Here is an 18,625-nt window from a genome sequence, read left to right on the forward strand (position 1 = left end):
GTAAGAACTTCAAAAAGTCCCAAAGATCTAGCAGTGTTAATGATCTCGGTGTGAACAGTTTTAGTGAAACGGTACAGGGAGGAAGCCATATTGCAGTGAGCTGAAGCACACATGTCAGTCAACAGAGACTCTCACTCCTGTTCAAAATGGAGCAATGGAGATGAGAAGAAGGGGCCAGGTATCATTGAGATAACTGGTAGGGAGACTAGACCTAATTCTGGATTAGATGTCATTACATAAGGAGTGAACAGCCAAGGACAACTCCAGAATATCTGGTCTGAATGACTTGGGGAGTCAGGAGAAAAAGCAGACTTACTAGGAGGATGATGACAACACACTGTGATTCTGAAGTTCAGCTGGATCTGAGAGCAGGAACAAAGTAGATGTTGGTGATATCCAGTCCTCTAAGCTTCCACCCCCATGAGGCAATAAACACTCTGTATCTAGTTATCTGGCTTCCCTTGTAGCTCAGTTAATGAAGAATCTGCCTCCAATGCAGGAGACCTGGGTTCGATCCTTGGGTCAGGAATATCCTCTGGAGAAGGAAATGGCAACCCACTCCAGTATTCTTGCCTGGAGAATATCATGGACAGAGGAGCTTGGCAGGCTACAGTCCATGGGGTCACAAGAGTCGGACACGACTGAGCAACTAAACCGCCACCATACCATCTAGTTATCCAGTTGACTGTCATCAAAGGCCAGCACAACGTTAGGCGTGGAATGAGGTGGTGAGCGTAGGGTGCTCCTAAACTCTATAGACTGACAAGCATCAGCATCTGAAGGAGTGTATGTAAAGGAGCCAGAAAGGAAGCACTTGAACTCTGATGTTTCAAAGTCTCACAGAGAAGAGAGTTTTAAGACAAAGAAAATGTTCTGTGTAATTGAATTCAGCAGAGAAGCCAATGAAGATAAGGAATAAATGTGCTTGGTAGATAAGGTGGTTTAAGGTCCTCATTGTAAGGATAATTTCAATTTGACAGAATTGGATTGCAGTAAATTAAGGAGGGAATGAAAAGGGAAGACAAAGTAGACTGAGAGAGAGTTCTCTTAATGGAATTTTGTTAACCAATATATTTTAGTGTAAAAGACAAAATATTAGAAGAGTGTAGAATTTGTCCCTGAAATCTTAGGTATCATATTTAACAAATTGGAAGATATAACCTATAAATTATGAGAAGAAAAAGGTTTATAGTTTAGAAGATATTTAGCAAATAGATAAATTTGTATGCCTAGAGAAAAATTTGCCCCTTTTGAAAATAGAGTAGAAATTAAAATCAAACAATGGGCAGGAGAAAATATTTGCACCAGTGGTAACAGATAAAGAATTTTGAATGGTCAGTTGAAAGCAAAAATGGAAATACTAGAATCCAGCAGATAATTGGGAAGAATAAGAAAGATACTTTACACTTTATATATTATTGATAAGAAATCATATGGAACCACTTTAAATTTTGCTAGCAGTAGAAATATATAAATTAAGACTGTATTAGACAATATTTTTCTCAAAGTATCAACAGTTTTAAAATACTTAATATCCCAATGCTGACTAGGGACTTAGTGAAATGATTAACCTCATATAACTTATGGTAAATTGGTAAAGGTTTTGTAAACTATTTGACGATATAGATTATACCATGTTCCTCAAAATATTCAGAAATTCAGACATGTTATCTAATTCCACCTTAAAATGGATTAAATAGAATAATTAAAAACCTTCATGTAACAAGTTGGTACATCATAGGGTATAACCCCTAAAAGCATTTTCAGGTTTAGATTTCCATTACATAGAATTCATTTGTCATAGTACTAATGGAAAAATGCGATAAAACAAATCTATGGGAAAAAGAACTACAAAGAAATGCCTTAGAAGTGTTATTCAGTGGTTATCTTTGAATAGTGGGCTTTTTGTAGATTATCATTTCTTTGACTTTTTACTTTTCAGTATTTTTAAGGTTAACTATTGTGAAAATGTGTTATTTATATAGTAAAAGAGTTTAACAATTTATTTAAATAAAATTAATAGAATGTGTGTCCTGGAGTAAAAACAGCATATATAGACTGTAGTAACTAGGGGAGAGCATGGATCAAAAAGAGAACTTTTGTCTTAGGATGATGGTACAAGAAATTAATGAAGACCTAGAAAAGTAGGAAAGAACAGTAGGTAGGTAGTAGATTGCATTTTGCAGGCATAAAGGTGTTTCTTCTAAAATCAAAAGGATTTATTGGGAAGTCTAACTAGAAAAATTCCAGAAAAAATCTACTTCTGCTTTACTGACTATGCAAACATAGTCATAGTTTGTTATGGATCACAGCAAACTGTGGAAAATTCTTAAAGAGATGGAATACCAGACCACCTGACCTACCTCCTGAGAAACCTGTATGCAGGACAAGAAGCAACAGTTAGAACAGGATATGGAGCAACAGACTGGTTCCAAATCAGAAAAGAAATACATCAAGGCTGTATATTGTCACCCTGCTTATTTAACTTATATACAGAGTACATCATGAGAAATGCCGGGCTGGATGAAGCACAAGCTGGAATCAAGATTGTCTGGAGAAATATTAATAACCTGAGATATGCAGATGACACCACCCTTATGGCAGAAAGCAAAGAACTAAAGAGCCTCTTGATGAAAGTGAAGAGGAGAGTGAAAAAGTTGGCTTAAAACTCAACATTCAGAAAACTAAGATCATGGCATCCGGTCCCATCACTTCATGGGAAATAGATGGGGAAACAGTGGAAAAAGTGACACTTTATTTTGAGGGGGCTCCAAAATCACTGCAGATGGTGACTGCAGCCATGAAATTAAAAGACACTTGCTCCTTGGAAAAAAAGCTATGGCCAACCTAGACAGCATATTAAAAAGCAGAGACATTACTTTGCCAACAAAGGTGCATCCAGTCAAAGCTATGGTTTTTCCAGTAGTCATGTATGGATGTGAGAGTTGGACTATAAAGGAAGCTGAGTGCCGAAGAACTGATGCTTTTGAACTGAGGGGTTGGAGAAAATTCTCTTGAGAGTCCCTTGGACTGCAAAGAGATCCAACCAGTCCATCCTAGAGGAAATCAGTCCTAAATACTCATTGAAAGGGACTGATGCTGAAGCTGAAACTTCAATACTTCAACTCAAAGTGACTCATTTGAAAAGACACTGATGCTCGGAAATATTGAAGGCTGGAGGAGAAGGGGACGACAGAGGATGAGGGTTGGGTGGCATCACTGACTTGATGGACACAAGTTTGAGCAAGCTCCGGGAGTTGATGATGGACAGGAAAGCCTGGCATGCTGCAGTCCATGGGGTCGTAAAGAGTCAGACACGACTGAGCAACTGAACTGAACTAGAAAATGACAAAGGTCTGTAAGTAAACCTGGCACCATTATTCTTCCTAAACAAAATGCTAAAAGCAAGCTTCAATAAGTAAATCCTACTTTCTCCTCAGTGGCAGGGGTAATCCTGAAATGCTATTGCAAAAGTCATTTGCCAGAATCATTTCCTGCAGCCTTGGAATGGCAGTATGCTTGGATCTATCTAGCCAATGTCACCACTATGCTAGTTCTCTTTTTACACTGAATTCATGCCAATCTACCAATCCATGCCTTCAGGTTAAAAGAATTAATATGAGTTGGACTCTTACAGTGAAATCTCTAATCTTTATTCGGGGATGATTATTGAGAAACTGGACTGAGTCTAATGTAAAACCACTTATGGTTTATGGAGTGTTACTGTAGAATTGAGGAAAACTTTTCAGAATAAGCACTTTAAAAGGGGGCTATTGCAAGTATATGTCTCTATTTTCGAAAGCAGAAAGACACAAAGATTATTTTTAGCTAAAAGTACACTTGCTACATATCAAGAGTAGGTAAAGTTCCAATTGTAGGTTCAGTTAATTATCAGGGTCACTGATTCCTCTCTGTCATTCCCTTCTGTCATTGCACTCATGGGTTCACCATTTGGTCTGATCAACCAAGAAAGGCAGATAAAACCCTGGGACTCTGCTGGAAAAGAAACTTAGTGCTTAATGCAGTAACTGGGGTGGCAAGCCCAAATCTTCCCTTTGTTTGAGTCTCTTTTTTAGTTTCTATATAAAGAAAGCCATTTATTAAAATGCTCTCTGCTCATGAATTCAGTGGTCAGCCCTTGAATGCAGAGTAATTATTCCTTCAGTACAGCAACTATGGAGAAAGTGAAAATGAAAGTCACACAGTCGTGTCAGACTCTTTGTGACCCCATGGACTGTATAGTCAATGGAATTCTCTAGGCCAGAATACTGGAGTGGGTAGCCGTTCCCTTCTCCAGGGGATCTTCCCAAGCCAGGGATCGATCCCAGGTCTCCACGTTGTAGATAGATTCTTTATCAGCTGAGCCACAAGGGAAGCCCAAGAATACTGGAGTGGGTAGCCTTCCCTTCTCCAGTAAATCTTCCTGGCCAAGGAATTGAACCAGGGCCTCCTGCCTTGTAGGAGGATTCTTTACCAACTGAGCTGTCGGGGAAACCCTGCAACTATGGAGGGTTTGGCTTAAATTCAGGCAGACCAGGTGGTGCTAGTGGTAAACAATCTGCCAACAGATACATGGGTTTGATCCCTGGGTCGGTAAGATCCCCTGGAGAAGGAAATGGCAATCCACTCCAGTATGCTCGCCTGGGTTAGACCATGGACAAAGGAGCCTGGCTGTAGTCCATAAGGTCACAAAGAGTCAGACACGACTGAAGGAACTTAGCATGCACGCAGGAAACAAGGGATATGACCATTTTAGAAATGTAAGATGTCATGAGAAGTTAACAGGAAGTTAAGTAATGTAATTTAGAGAAATAAACATCTTGACTTGTAGCTTTTCTGAGAACTGGACCTAGTATCTCTTTGGACTGAAAATTAGTCATTTCACTAGTACCACAGCAAATTTTAAGGGAAAAAAAAAAGACATGATGAATGTATCATCTTAACATAATCAAAACAATAGATGCTGAGTGTGTATCCATGTGTGAATGTGTCTCTGCCCATGCACCTAGCATTCAAAATAAGCTTCACAGCATGTCTCATTTGTCCTCCAAACAACCTGCAAATAAAAGATTACTTTCTATGTTTGAAGATCTACAGTGAAAGAATTGTTCATCTGCTAAGACGTGCCTGACTCTTTGCAACCCCGTGGACTGCTGCACAACAGGCTTCCCTGTCCATGGCTATCTCTCAAAGTTTAGTCAGACTCATGTTCACTGAGTCGGTGTACCATCCAACCATCTCATCCTCTCTCATCCCCTTGCCCTCCTGCCCTCAATCTCTCCCAGAATCAGGAGTCTTTTCCAATGAGTCGGCTCTTCGTATCAGATGGCCAAAGTATTGGAGCTTCACCATCAGTCCTTCCAATGAATATTCAGGGTTGATTTCCTTTAGGATTGATTCATTTGATCTCCTTGCTGTCAAGGGACTCTCAAGAGTCTTCTCCAGCACCACAATTTGAAAGCATCAATTTTTTGGTGCTCAGCCTTCTTTATGGTCCAGTGTTCACATCCATACATGACTACTGGAAAAAACATAGTTTTAAATACAGACCTTTGTCAGCAAAGTGATGTCTCTGCTTTTTAATATGCTGTCTAGCTTTGTCATAGCTTTCCTTTCAAGGAGTCAGCATCCTTTAATTTTATGGCTGCAGTCACCATCTGCAGTGCTTTTGGAGCCCAAGAAAATAAAATCTGTCACTGTTTCCACTTTTTCCCCCTCTATTTGCCATGAAGTGATGGGACTGGATGCCATGATCTTAGTTTTCTGAATGTTGAGTTTTAAGCTAGGTGAAGCCAGTTGAAAGAATAGTTCAAATTAAAAACTGATGTTTTAAATAAAAATTGTAGATTTCTTGTGAGTTTAATTACCATGAGTTAGTTTCAGTAGGTACCCCCTCTCTGGTGTACTGTCAGTGAACCCTACAAAGCTAAAATGTCCCTAAACATGGTGATGGCACCAAAAAAGAAGCCATCTAAAAAATCAAGTCCATGGAGAAGTGTTCTAGAACAACAGGTCTTTATTGTAACTCAAGTGTGTGGCATTCATGTGGCAGCAATGTCTGCAGATTTTTTTTTTTGAATAATATAAATGCATATACTATATTTAGGTGTAGCTATAAGGGTTGGATTTTTCTTTTTCTTTTTTTAAACTATTTTATTTTCCTTTATATTTGTTACCTTGTATTCTCACCTGGAGTAATTTCTCCTTTTGCATAGTTTCCATACTCATCTTCTTTGTTACCCTTTCCCCTCTCCATCTTTGAAATCATTGCTATGGCATTAGCACAGGTTTCCTAAACCTAATATAAATGATTTTCCTAACTTACATATTGTACTAGCTTATATAAACCAAGTTTTGTTTTATACAAAATTACAAGTCTATTTTGAGTATCCTCAATATAAATTATAAATTCTTCATATGGATAAGATTGTATGAGAACAATTAGATTTTAAATTCTGTCTACCAAAAATAATTATTTCTATTTTCTAACTAAAACACTAAAAAACAAGCCCTATAGGATGTTGGTTTCATTAAAACAACTCTGCTTTTCAAAATAAGTGGGTTTGAAACTCAAACAGGAAAAGTACTTAGTCTATAAGTGACTGACAGTATTTTTCTTACAGATGATTTAGCTCCCCTGACCTGTCTTGTTTTTCTCTTCCTTGTGATAAAATTGTTAGCCTAGACTAAGCTGCTTGGCCAAAATTTGATTTCTTTAAAAAACAAATAATATTTTCATATTTTTCCCTAGATAAGGAAGAAGAATTTATGTATACGGATACCACTGCAAATGAAAAATTAGAAAGGAGTAAAGAATATACGTACCAATGGCTTCATACACAGGTTGGGGTTCTTGAAACGACTGGTTCCAGAAATATGAAATGGTGAGGTCTTCTCCCTTAAATCAGATTTTTGTATTGCAAACATATATTGAAAAGTGAAACCTATGTTAATTATGCTAAAACAAACATGACTTTATATAGCCGAAGACCAATATACGACATTACCAGACTATAAATGGTCTCTTATATAGAATAGATTTGATCACTATGTTTTTTCACTGTAAAATATTCAAGAGCTTAGTTTCTGCAATGCTTAAAAATCAGCACAATTGATTGATGGTGATGATGAACCCACAAATGGTTCTACTTTATAAAGTAAAATGCATGGTATCTATTAACTGTTTATAAATATCATCTGTATTGGTGATTGCAGTATTTTATTTTTTGTTATTTTTATTATCATTTATGTTTAGCAGTTAAAATTAAACTCAACCCCAATCCTGCCACTTTACCAGTCATGTAACTGATTCTCAGTGATGTCTCAATATTTTAGTTTCCTCCTCTTTATAGTGAGATATCTCTCTTTCTCACAAGATAGAGGTGAGTTCTCAAATTGAGGTTATCAAATGTTGATGTCCCTTAGCAGCAAAGAAAGGTGCCTTGAACCTAATAAGTAATCAATTAATTTTTGTTATATTAATGTATGTATTAGTTTTCTAGGGCTACCATAACAAAATACTAGATTGCACGGCTTAAAGTGCAGAGATCTATTTTCTCACAGTGTTGGAAGCTGAAAGTCCAAGATCAAGGAGTCAGCAAGTTTGGTTTCTTTGGAGGTCTGTCTCCTTGGCTTGCAGATGCTCCGTTTCACTGGCTCCTCGTGTGACCATCCTTCCACCTGCGTTACCTGTGTTCTAATCTCCTCTTTGAACAAGGACACCATTATATTGGATTAGGGCCCACCTCTTTGAACTCGTTTTACTTTGTCTCTTTCAAGGCCTTGTCTTCATATAGTAATTTTCTGAGGTATTAAAGATTAGGATTTGAATGTATAAATTTTGAGAAAACAAGATTTGAACATATAAATTTTGAGGGAACAAGATTCAGTCCAAACAATACATAACATAAAACATTTATGTACATAACTACTAAACCAAAATTTTAAAAAAAATAAAAGTCTGGAGATAATATTTTTGAATATTTTTTGTTTAATTACAGTACAGTTGATTTACAATGCCATGTTAGCTTCAGGAGTAGAACACATATATATTCTTTTTCACATTCTTTTCACTTATGTGCTCAATAGCTTCAGTCATGTCTGGCTCTTTTGTAACCCCATGGACCATAGCCTGCCAGGCTCCTCTGTCCATGGGATTCTCCAGGCAAGAATACTGGAGTGGTTTGCCATGCCTTCACCCAGGGCATCTTCCCAACCCAGGGATCAAACCCAGGTCTCTTGAGTCTCCTGCATTGAAGGCAGATTCTTTACCTACTGAACCACCTGGGAAACCCTTTTCCTTTATAGGTTATTACAGAATACTGAGTATTTAGTTTCTCATATTATACAGTTGTATAAATTTTTACGACTTTCACTGTAGCTATGCATATCCGCAAAACAGTTTTTAAAAGTGCTACTTAAGCATTTTCAAATATATAAACCAATATGAATCTAAATATAGATGACACTTTGGAAACATTTCCAGGGGTTGTGGGTATTAATTATTTAAATGAGTAACAAAGAAAACAGTTATGAGGTCTAACACTTAATATAGCAGAATGTTATAATGTATAAAAATTAAACCTTTTTTATAATATATACAAGTGAAAAAACCTTCATATGTAGTCAATTCTATCCATATAATATCTTTAATAATACGGAAAAAAGTGAAATTACAACACTTCAAAACCTGGGTTGTTATATCCTATTTCATTGTGAGCAAAGAAAGTAGGAATAAAACAATCAACATTTGAGGCTTTTTTTATTTTGCTGAGTGTTCCTATTGATGCAAGTACAGTTTATTTATGCTGGTATTAATTGATTTAGCATAATTCATAACAAGATATTTTCAGGACTATAACCAAATGTAGCATAACTCATAGCTTACCATCTATATTAACCAGATGAAAGAGATCTTCTTTAGAGATTTAAAAGCATCTGTACAGATAATGTGAAAAATACAAACAAAACATTTCAGGATGTATTTTTAAGGTATTTAAACATTTAACAACATCAGTTACTCCTTAATTAGTTATATTTAAGCATATAATGCAACAGACAATTATCGGTGGATTTTGTCCTTTGAAAATATAATATATAAAGGAATATTTAAGTATTAATATTTTAAGAAAAATTTTTTTCTAAAACAGAAGTTCTTGAAAAGCCAAATATGAATGCTCTAGCCTTAAACAGAAGTTAATTGTGAGCATTAGTATAATGCACTAAACATACCAGACCTATTTTAAATAAGAAGCTTTGCCTTTCTTATAAGTAAGATAGATAAGTAGACGTGGTACAATATTTACCCGTACTATAATTTATTAGCTAAGGTTATTGGTACTTGCGGATTATTTTTATCTGTGTATGCATTTATGTTTGGCAAATTTAAAATTTATGTCAAATTGAATTTTAAAGTAATTATGAAAAGACATAAATTTGTATATATATTTGTATTCACCTAATTTAAGAAAACAATTATTTCCATTTTGTATATTATTGATTTTTCTCAAACTTTTCATTGGGCATGTTTTTCATAGTCTTCCTCTACATTGATATAATAATATGATTTCTCTTTTTGTCATTATGCAGCAAGCACTTCTTGCCTGAGTTAGATCCAGACGTACGTAATGGTGGAAGAGTTCAGCTTGTGGTAAGAAATGTGTTTAAAGTTCAGAAAAAGTGTGTGGACAACAGTACTCAACAGATGGCACTTTAAGATGTGTCAATAAGTAGTATAAATTATGAAAATACCACAACTGTATCTTTTGGGGATAATCTTAAAATATTAAATATTAAAATAGTACCATGTTTTCTTGGCTTATAATATGACTTTAAAATATGATGTCATCTTAAAATAGTTTATCTGGTAGATTTTAAAATAACAAGATGCTACTATATTTTAAAAGATACTCTGGGCAAGAAATTATAAAACAATATTATTGTCTAGACTATTTTAAAAGGAGGATGCTTGAGGGAAACAGCGAAGCACACTCATGACTCAAAATATCAAACCAGGTAAAAATTAAAAAGTAGTTGTGTGTACAACTTTTGTAAGTAATAAAGTGTAAATGGTTGGAGTGTTAGGAGCAACCAAGTTCTAACATGGCGACCAGAGTGTATACTCTAGACAATATAACTCATGTGCATTTCAAAAGTCAGCTGAAATATATGCTATCAGAAGGAAGCCTATGTTAACAGAAGAGTGGCCAATATGGAGTCTGGAGAAACAGAGTCCCCAAACAAGAAATGTTAGTGTTTCCAGAAATTCCCAGAAAAGAGGGTACCCTGACCAATGACAGAAGTGTGTGACCTCCTTGGCATGTGAAAATGAAGGGCATCAAATAATCCTAACTTTATGTCACCTTCCATTTATATCAACCAATGAATATTCCTTGCTCAAACTCTACATTCACCAAGAAAACTGATTATAAGTTAACTTACCATGTAGAATTTTGTATAAAAAAATAATGTATTCTCTAATGGGAAATAATATTATCATATCCAGAGCAGTTATATTCATTATTGTTATGGATTACTCATTCAAGGAGTTTTCCTGAAAGAGGAGAAAAATTAGGACAATGTTAAAATTAATGTGCTTATGGAAATATTTATAGAAGAATGCACATATTTGAAATAATCACTAAACAGATATTTTCTTGCATTTTAATAGAGATCCCTCTGGCAGAGTCACATGAAGATTACCCTAGGAAAAGTGGTACCTCAGGCTATTAACACCCTACATATTATTGACTAACACTCTCAAACAGATTTTTGAGTAGCCACTTTGGAGCAAAAATCAGAAATATAAAGTGCCAAGAAATGCCACAATAAAGGAAGGGATATTACATTTGATTATTATACTTCTAAAATGAATGAAAACAGATTGGGTAGATTACTAATCACAATGGTTCTATGAGATTAACCCTTTGACATTAATCTCCTTCCTCCATATCCCATTATATCACACTACCCACGAATGTATGACAAATACATAGCAATGATAAATACTTTTTTAAAAAATATATTGAAGAACAGCTGAATACCAAACAAGGTAAGTGGTAGTAGTAGAACAGACTTTTTTTTTTTTTTGAGTCAAGACAGAGGAATGGATCAAGGATTTACACTAAAAGGATACTGGGCTAATTGAAGGCCAGGTTGGGTGGAAATCTTGCAGAGTGTTGGGGAATTAAAACACCCTACTTGTAGGAAACTTGTGCAGATAATTGTACAACTGGGACCAGGCCATAACTAAGGAAAATCTTGAAATGTTAAAAAGCCGCAACAGCTGCTACCATAAGATCCTCAAAGACATAAAAATACCACCCATAATAAAAGGGCAGAAAATAATCGAACAAAAAATGATCAAATTTTAATTAGAGGGAGATGGATATACAAATAAGGCCATTATAAATTCTGAAAATAAAAAATAATATCTTTGAAATGAACCCTGGATTAGACAGCATAAAAAATTTGTGAAAGTTTATCTACAAAGGAACGATAGATTGACAGTTGACATCATATCAGAAGAAGGCATACCAAAAGACGGTGGAGTTATTTCTTAATATAGGGATAAATATAAATATCATCTAGAATATTTTGTCACTGAGCTTCAAAAGTGAGGACAGAATTAGACATAATTAAACATTCAAATGATAGGTTTTGAGGAAGCTAATAAATAATATCTCTGTCTTCCAAACAAGATTAAAGTTATTGTATGACAAACAAGAATGAGAAAAATGCAAACAAGACATTATTTTACTTACTTCCAAATATATATCAGAAGTCATGTCATAGATCTAGACAATTGCATTGCTTATTAAACTTATCCTCCCAAAATGCTAGCATTTTCCTGCAGAAGACACTCATAGTTTAATTTCTCCAGAAAATATACTCCGATTCTGATATTTGAATGTAGGATGTTTACTGGGGAAGGCTCTCAGGAACAACTCCTTTGAAGGAAGAAAAAAAACAGGATTATGCCAGTCCAGGTTCGATGCACGATACTGAATGCTTGGGGCTAGTGCACTGGGACGACCCAGAGGGATGGTATGGGGAGGGAGGAGGGAGGGGGGTTCAGGATGGGGAACACATGTATAACTGTGGCGGATTCATTTTGATATTTGGCAAAACTAATACAATTATGTAAAGTTTAAAAATAAAATAAAATTAAAAAAAAAAAAAACAGAAGGAGGTGTACTGCGGTAGAGTTAAATCACAAATGTTAACATTAACATGTGCAAGGCCCTTACAATTATAACCTATCAAACATTGCTTATAAAAAACCAAAGACATATACCATATGCATGAATTGTTGTTGTTTTTTAGTCAATAAGTTGTGTCCAGCTCTTTGTGATCCCATGGACTGTAGTCCACCAGGCTTCTCTGTCCATGGAATTCTGCAGGCAAGATACTGGAGCAGGTTGCCACTTCCTACTCCAGGGCATCTTCCCAACCCAGAGATTGAACCCGCATAGCCTGCGTTGACGGGCAGATTCTTTACCACTGAGCCACAGAGAAGTCCCTATGAAGAAGGGTACAGCCATTGTAAAAAAAAAAATAAAATAGTGTCAATTTCTCATAAAGTTAAATATATACTTATTTGACTCAGCAGTTTTGCTCCTGAGCACTTTTTCTAGAGAGATGAACTTATGTTCAATCAAAAACTTATACATAAATGTTCATAGTAGTTTTATTTGTGATAGCTGAAAATATTGGAAATGATCCAAATCTCATTCACTGGGTAAATGGTAAACAAATGGTGATACATATATACAACAGATACACAAAAAGGAACAAAAAGCAACAAACAAGAATAAACTCATGGTATACACAAAGACGTTCATGGATCTCAAGAGCGTTTTGCTAAGTGAAAGAAGACAATTTCAAAATGTTCTTTACTGTATGATTTCATTTACATAACATTCTCAAAACTACATACTTATAGTGATGGGGAATATATTAGTGGTTGCCGGTTATTAGATTAGGGGGAAGGTATTAATTTAAAGGGAAAACAAAGAGCTTGTTTGGAGAAATGGAATAATTGTCTATTCTGATTGTGGTGGTAGTTATGCGAATTTATACATGTGATAAAATGTCATAGAAGCATAAACAAACCAAAAAAAAAAAAAATAGTGCGTGTGAAAACTGGTGAATAAGGTCTATGGTTTAGTAATAGTATGGCACCAATGTCAATTTCCTGTTTTTATTAATTGAACTTGAATTATCAAGATATCATTTGGACAAGCTGTGTGGAGGATATAAAAGTAACTCTTAGTACCAATTTTTGCAGCTTCTGTGGGAGTTGTAAATCAAAAAGAAAATTTTTGAAAATGATTGAACTTCATATTTAAGTTCTGTGCATTTTATTACTTGTAAATTATAGTTCTATAAAACATTTACAGTGCCTTCCATGCCCACATATGTTACATAACAAGGCCTCTGTCTTATTATATAAGAGAAGGGGTTTGCACAATGATGACAATGTATTATGAATGGAGGGGTATGCATACCTCAGCTTTCTGCAATCAAAGAGAAAAATATTTTTAAAACACTGGTATTATGTCTAGAAATAGTACAAACAATGATGTGGTATGTTCATAGCATCTACAGTAATTTAGCAATAATTTGCATATTATTCAAACAGTTAAATGAACTAGATCTGTATTTCACAGGTGTAATGTACAGTGAAAGAAGCAAAATGCAAAAATAAGTTAGGTTAATTTTGAAATAATATTCTAAAAACTTTTGAATATGTTTATTCAAAACATATGTAGAAAAACTGAAAAGCTTACAAGTGAATTTCACTTTATAATATTTTATTTCTTTTTAAAAAATATCTGCATAATAAGTAAATAGGTATTTATTTTGTGTGCTGTTTGTCTTCTAAAAATACAAACTTTTAAAATAAATATTTAATAAAATCTTGTTTGTGAAAAATCAGAAGAAAGAACTGACTGTTCTTTATTAAATGGAAGAGATTCTCTATTTTAAATTAAGTAGCTCGGTTTGGAGGTGAAACAGGATCCACTTGCTTAGAAGTCATGTTCCAGAATTCATACCACTCATTTCATTGTGAAAATATGGGAAAAAAGAATATTACAGACTTTGTAGATGAGGCTACAGACATGATCTAATCAGAAGACAAAGACCAACGAGAGTTTTGCAAAATCACTATTTAAATATTTGCTATTGTATTGCACATAAGAAAATTCTGATCTGATACAAACTGTTTATCATGTTATAACTGTGAAGAATGTTTAATATTACAATGTTTTGGGATTAAACATACAGTTTTGTAGAACAAGTATTAAAAGCAAGGTCAATTTTATTCTATTTTGCATGTATAGTATATCCATTTTGCATGACATAGAAGAAAAGATATATTTTCTTTATGATTTCTCTACTCCTTAACAGTAAGAGGAAGGATGATGTTCAATTTGAAACCAGTGTTTTCACAGGTAGAATTTGAATATAAATACATATGTGGCTGAGTTAAATATGCTGCTAGACATGTAACTAGCCTCTATGAAATTTCTAGGTTTGCATTTAAGCTGCGAGGTGGCACCATTGTGAAAGTGTGTGTTATTGTTAAATTTCACTTCTAAATTTGATTCTGTTATAATCTGGCTTAGTTAATAACCGATACTGTTTGCTGTTTTGGAATAAACAATCTTTTGGATGTTAATGGCTTAGATGATAACAAGATTTTTGGAAGACATGTTCACAAATACTTTCTTGACATGTAGGTATCATCTTGTCTGGAGGAGGGTGAGATTTCTGCTTTTTAAATAGGTGCAGTGAAATTATGTCATTAAATTGAAGCAAATAAAACCTGATTTTAAAATCCTGAGGCTTATAGTTAATGCCTCTTTAGTCAGCAGGAGGGTCTCTTATGTGGTTAGCATGTCTTTCCTTATTTTGTAACTGATGTCACCAAAATCTTGGTATTGCTTTGATCAGTCAGTTAGTTCAGTTCAGTCGCTCAGTCGTGTCCGACTCTTTGTGACCCCATGAATCACAGCACGCCAGGCCACTCTGTCCATCACCAACTCCCGGAGTTCACTCAAACTTACATCCATCGAGTCGGTGATGCCATCCAGCCATCTCATCCTCTGTTGTCCCCTTCTCCTCCTGCCCCCAATCCCTCCTAGCATCAGAGTCTTTTCCAATGAGTCAACTCTTTGCATGAAGTGGCCAAAGTACTGGAGTTTCAGCTTTAGCATCATTCCTTCCAAAGAACACCCAGGACTGATCTCCTTTAGAATGGACTGGTTGAATCTCCTTGCAGTCCAAGGGACTCTCAAGAGTCTTCTCCAACACCACAGTTCAAAAGCATCAATTCTTCAACACTCAGCTTTCTTCACAGTCCAACCCTCACATCCATACATGACCACTGGAAAAACCATAGCCTTGACTAGACGGACCTTTGTTGGCAAAGTAATGTCTCTGCTTTTGAATATGCTATCTAGGTTGGTCATAACTTTCCTTCCAAGGAGTAAGCATCTTTTAATTTCATGGCTGCAATCACCATCTGCAGTGATTTTGGAGCCCCCCAAAATAAAGTCTGACATAGTTTCCACTGTTTCTCCGTCTATTTCCCATGAAGTGATGGGACCAGATGCCATGATCTTCGTTTTCTGAATGTTGAGCTTTAAGCCAGCTTTTTCACTCCCCCTTATTCCTGATTGGTTTTTGTGATGTCTCAGTATTGATGGAGCTATAGTAATGGGACCATTAAATACATAAGCTTGTGCACTAATGAAATAAAATCCAGGAAGAATGTATAACATTTTTCATCCTAAACATCACAAGTGTAAATTGTGAGCCAGTCATCATTTCACTTGAAATAGTTCTCTACGGAGGTTTTTTTGATGAAACAATGGTATCACTTACCCAGGTACATTTTAAAAAGTGACTAATGCCCTAGAAGGGCTTCTCCTCTGAGTTCACCAATACCAAACTTGCTGATTGAACAATGAGAGAAGGTGGGAGGGGGTATGCAGACATCTGAATTTGAAGGAAGATGATCTTTGGGTTCTGGTTTCATGAGTTTTTGTAGCACGTCATATAGGGATAGCTATGTAACCACAGTGATGTTTTATGGTTTTATTTTACTCTAAATTTTTCTCACATCAAATATTAAGGACAATGCTTTCTCACAGGATTTCAAGCATCCTGTGGTTTGGATGAAGTTCCAGCTACTTTGAGGCTGCTTTACTTTCTATCATGGCATTTTTCTCCCATTGAGGGGCCAAATCCCAATAAATCCTTACTTAATGATATTAGACATTATGTAAAACAATATTTATAGCCAAGAGGTGATTCTTTCAACTCTTCAGTTCAATCCAAAATAGTAATGAAAGCTCAGAGAGTAATTTTAGATGAAATAAATTATCTAATACGTATGTCCTTAAAATATCTTGAAATTTCTATATGTCTACCCTTATTCCCAAATTAGACTTAACATATAGTATTTTACATTAATAATGACTGTAGTGAGAAAGTAGAGATCTTTCATGGCTTTGTAGTATAAAAATATGGGATGAAAGGCATTTCAGGGAATTTTATAAGTGGTAAAACATGAATATTGCAGAAAATAATCCAATGTGACATTTATAACATTCAATTAAGAATTAAATAATATCCTTGGTAAATAAGTGATGTTAAGCTATTTAAAGTTTCATCAGTTGCCTTTAAGATTGATTTTCATCAAAATTACTGTACTGAAATGTTTTCTTTTGTTGTACAGACTCAAATAGCAAACCTCAATTTTAAAATCGGCTCTTATTTGCAAAAAATGCTTTGACATAGTGCATTTGTTCTGCCTGGGCAGCAATAAAGGATTGTGGTATCATTTTGAAGAAGGTTGTTTGACAGAGCCTGTTTGTTTATTTGGGGTAATGTGAGCTGCATTCAGAAAATGCCATATTTTGTTTCATGATTGTATACATTCTCTCCCATTGCTCCCAGGCAAGACTTGTAAGCAGAGAAGACACGGATTTAGACCTTTTTTCCATGACCAGTGGAAGTGCTTTGTCTGTGAAGACAGAAAAAAAAACTCTGGCACACAGACACTCAGCGGGATCTTCAAGTAAGTTGTGGTTTCCTTCAGAATTAATTTCAAAATCACAAATGAATTGATGGAAACTAATGCCAGCAAGCATTCTTTTACAGATAAGGGTTAGGATGCCAGCAACCAGAACTGCCCAAAACTATCCATTTGAATTTTTTCCTTCTTTGAATGTCTTCTTTTGATACAAACGGAATTAAATTATTTCTAAAATTAACAGCATCAGTTTTTATTTTAATTCTATTCTGTGACTCAGTGATTTACTCCTCTACCCCTCCATGGATCATATTGAATTCTTTGATCATTTAGTTCTAAAAGAGTTTGTTTAGGTTAATTGTAAAATGTTGGATTTATATATCAAAGTAATGTGTTTTGGCCTTTTGTCATTATTTAATATATATTGTAAGTAAAGTTTGTTTTGAAGGAATTTTTTTTTTTTAAATAGCAGACTTCTAAACATTATAGTGTCAAAATCATGCTCTTAAAAACTATTTCCACTGAATAGATGACAGTTTGTATTTACTAGTGATGACTTTTTATATTTGAAAACTTGTCACACGTTTATTAATTTGGTACTATAACTATATATATATATATATATATATCATGGTTTCAACAAGAATTACAAAGCAATTCTTAACTCTGAAAAGAATGTAAACATTTAAAAACTATCTGTATCTCAAGGTATTTGAGAGTAAGAAAGCCTAACTTTTTCAAACTCTTCATTTAACTTACACTGTAAAGATATCAAAACATTTTCTAGAGTGTTATGGTATATTAATACAAAAGATGGTTTATTTAATATAATATTTTGTTAATATTGCCAACATATAGTAAACCTCAGAAATCCACATATTAATTTACACTTCATTTTAAGTAATAGTTACTCTATAAAAAGATTTATTACTCATTGATTGTATGATTATATACACACAAAGTCAATATTTATTTGAATATGAACAATTCAACAATCCAGATAGTGCTCTTCAGATAAATGAAAACGTCGAAATGATTCTCTGACTTTTCCTCCAGATGCTTGGCATTATTAGATTCCAGTCATTTAAATCCATTTATATGTAAATTTATTTTAATGAATTTTAATTTCATTTTAAAATAATTTTAATATATCTAACGTACAAATATTTCCCAGAATCTGGTCATGAAAGGTTGCTCTGGTCAATATGGTTAAGAAATATTTTAGGTTAATTCACCTATGTAAAATTATTCTTTTAATACAAATTTTCTACAGCAACAAAATGTGGTAATATCAGAAGTTATATATATATATTTTATATATATTATATATATGTATAAAACATTTCAGAAAGAATCAACCTATGCCACACATCATAGTGAATAATACCATACCCATTTTAAGCATTGCATATTACAAACTCACATGATGTTGTTTTGAAGTAGTGTGGGTAAAAATAAACAAACCTAATAAAATTTTTACACAAATTGCCTTTTCACTTTACAGAATATCAAAGCTTCTGTTTGAAATGTACTATCTGAATGTTAAAACATAAATAACTCAGTCAGTCAGCAACTATCCTG

The 18,625-nt window shown here is 34.5% G+C and overlaps 1 protein-coding gene across 2 annotated transcripts in view; it reads left to right on the forward strand.

Moving 5' to 3' along the window:
• The window catches only part of LRRIQ1 (leucine-rich repeats and IQ motif containing 1), a 205,296-nt gene extending 187,950 nt beyond the window's left edge, over positions 1-17,346 (forward strand). For both annotated transcript variants that reach the window (XM_010832036.1, XM_010832037.1), the window contains exons 24-26: positions 6,752-6,884; positions 9,589-9,649; positions 16,969-17,346. In XM_010832036.1, coding sequence (XP_010830338.1) covers positions 6,752-6,884; positions 9,589-9,649; positions 16,969-17,139 — 365 coding nt within the window. In that variant the 3' untranslated portion in view covers positions 17,140-17,346. The remainder of the gene's footprint in view (positions 1-6,751; positions 6,885-9,588; positions 9,650-16,968) is intronic.
• The last annotated feature ends 1,279 nt before the right edge of the window (positions 17,347-18,625 follow it).

The sequence above is a fragment of the Bison bison genome, unplaced genomic scaffold (genome assembly GCF_000754665.1).
Source record: "Bison bison bison isolate TAMUID 2011002044 unplaced genomic scaffold, Bison_UMD1.0 scf7180017864535, whole genome shotgun sequence".
Lineage (NCBI taxonomy): Eukaryota > Metazoa > Chordata > Mammalia > Artiodactyla > Bovidae > Bison > Bison bison.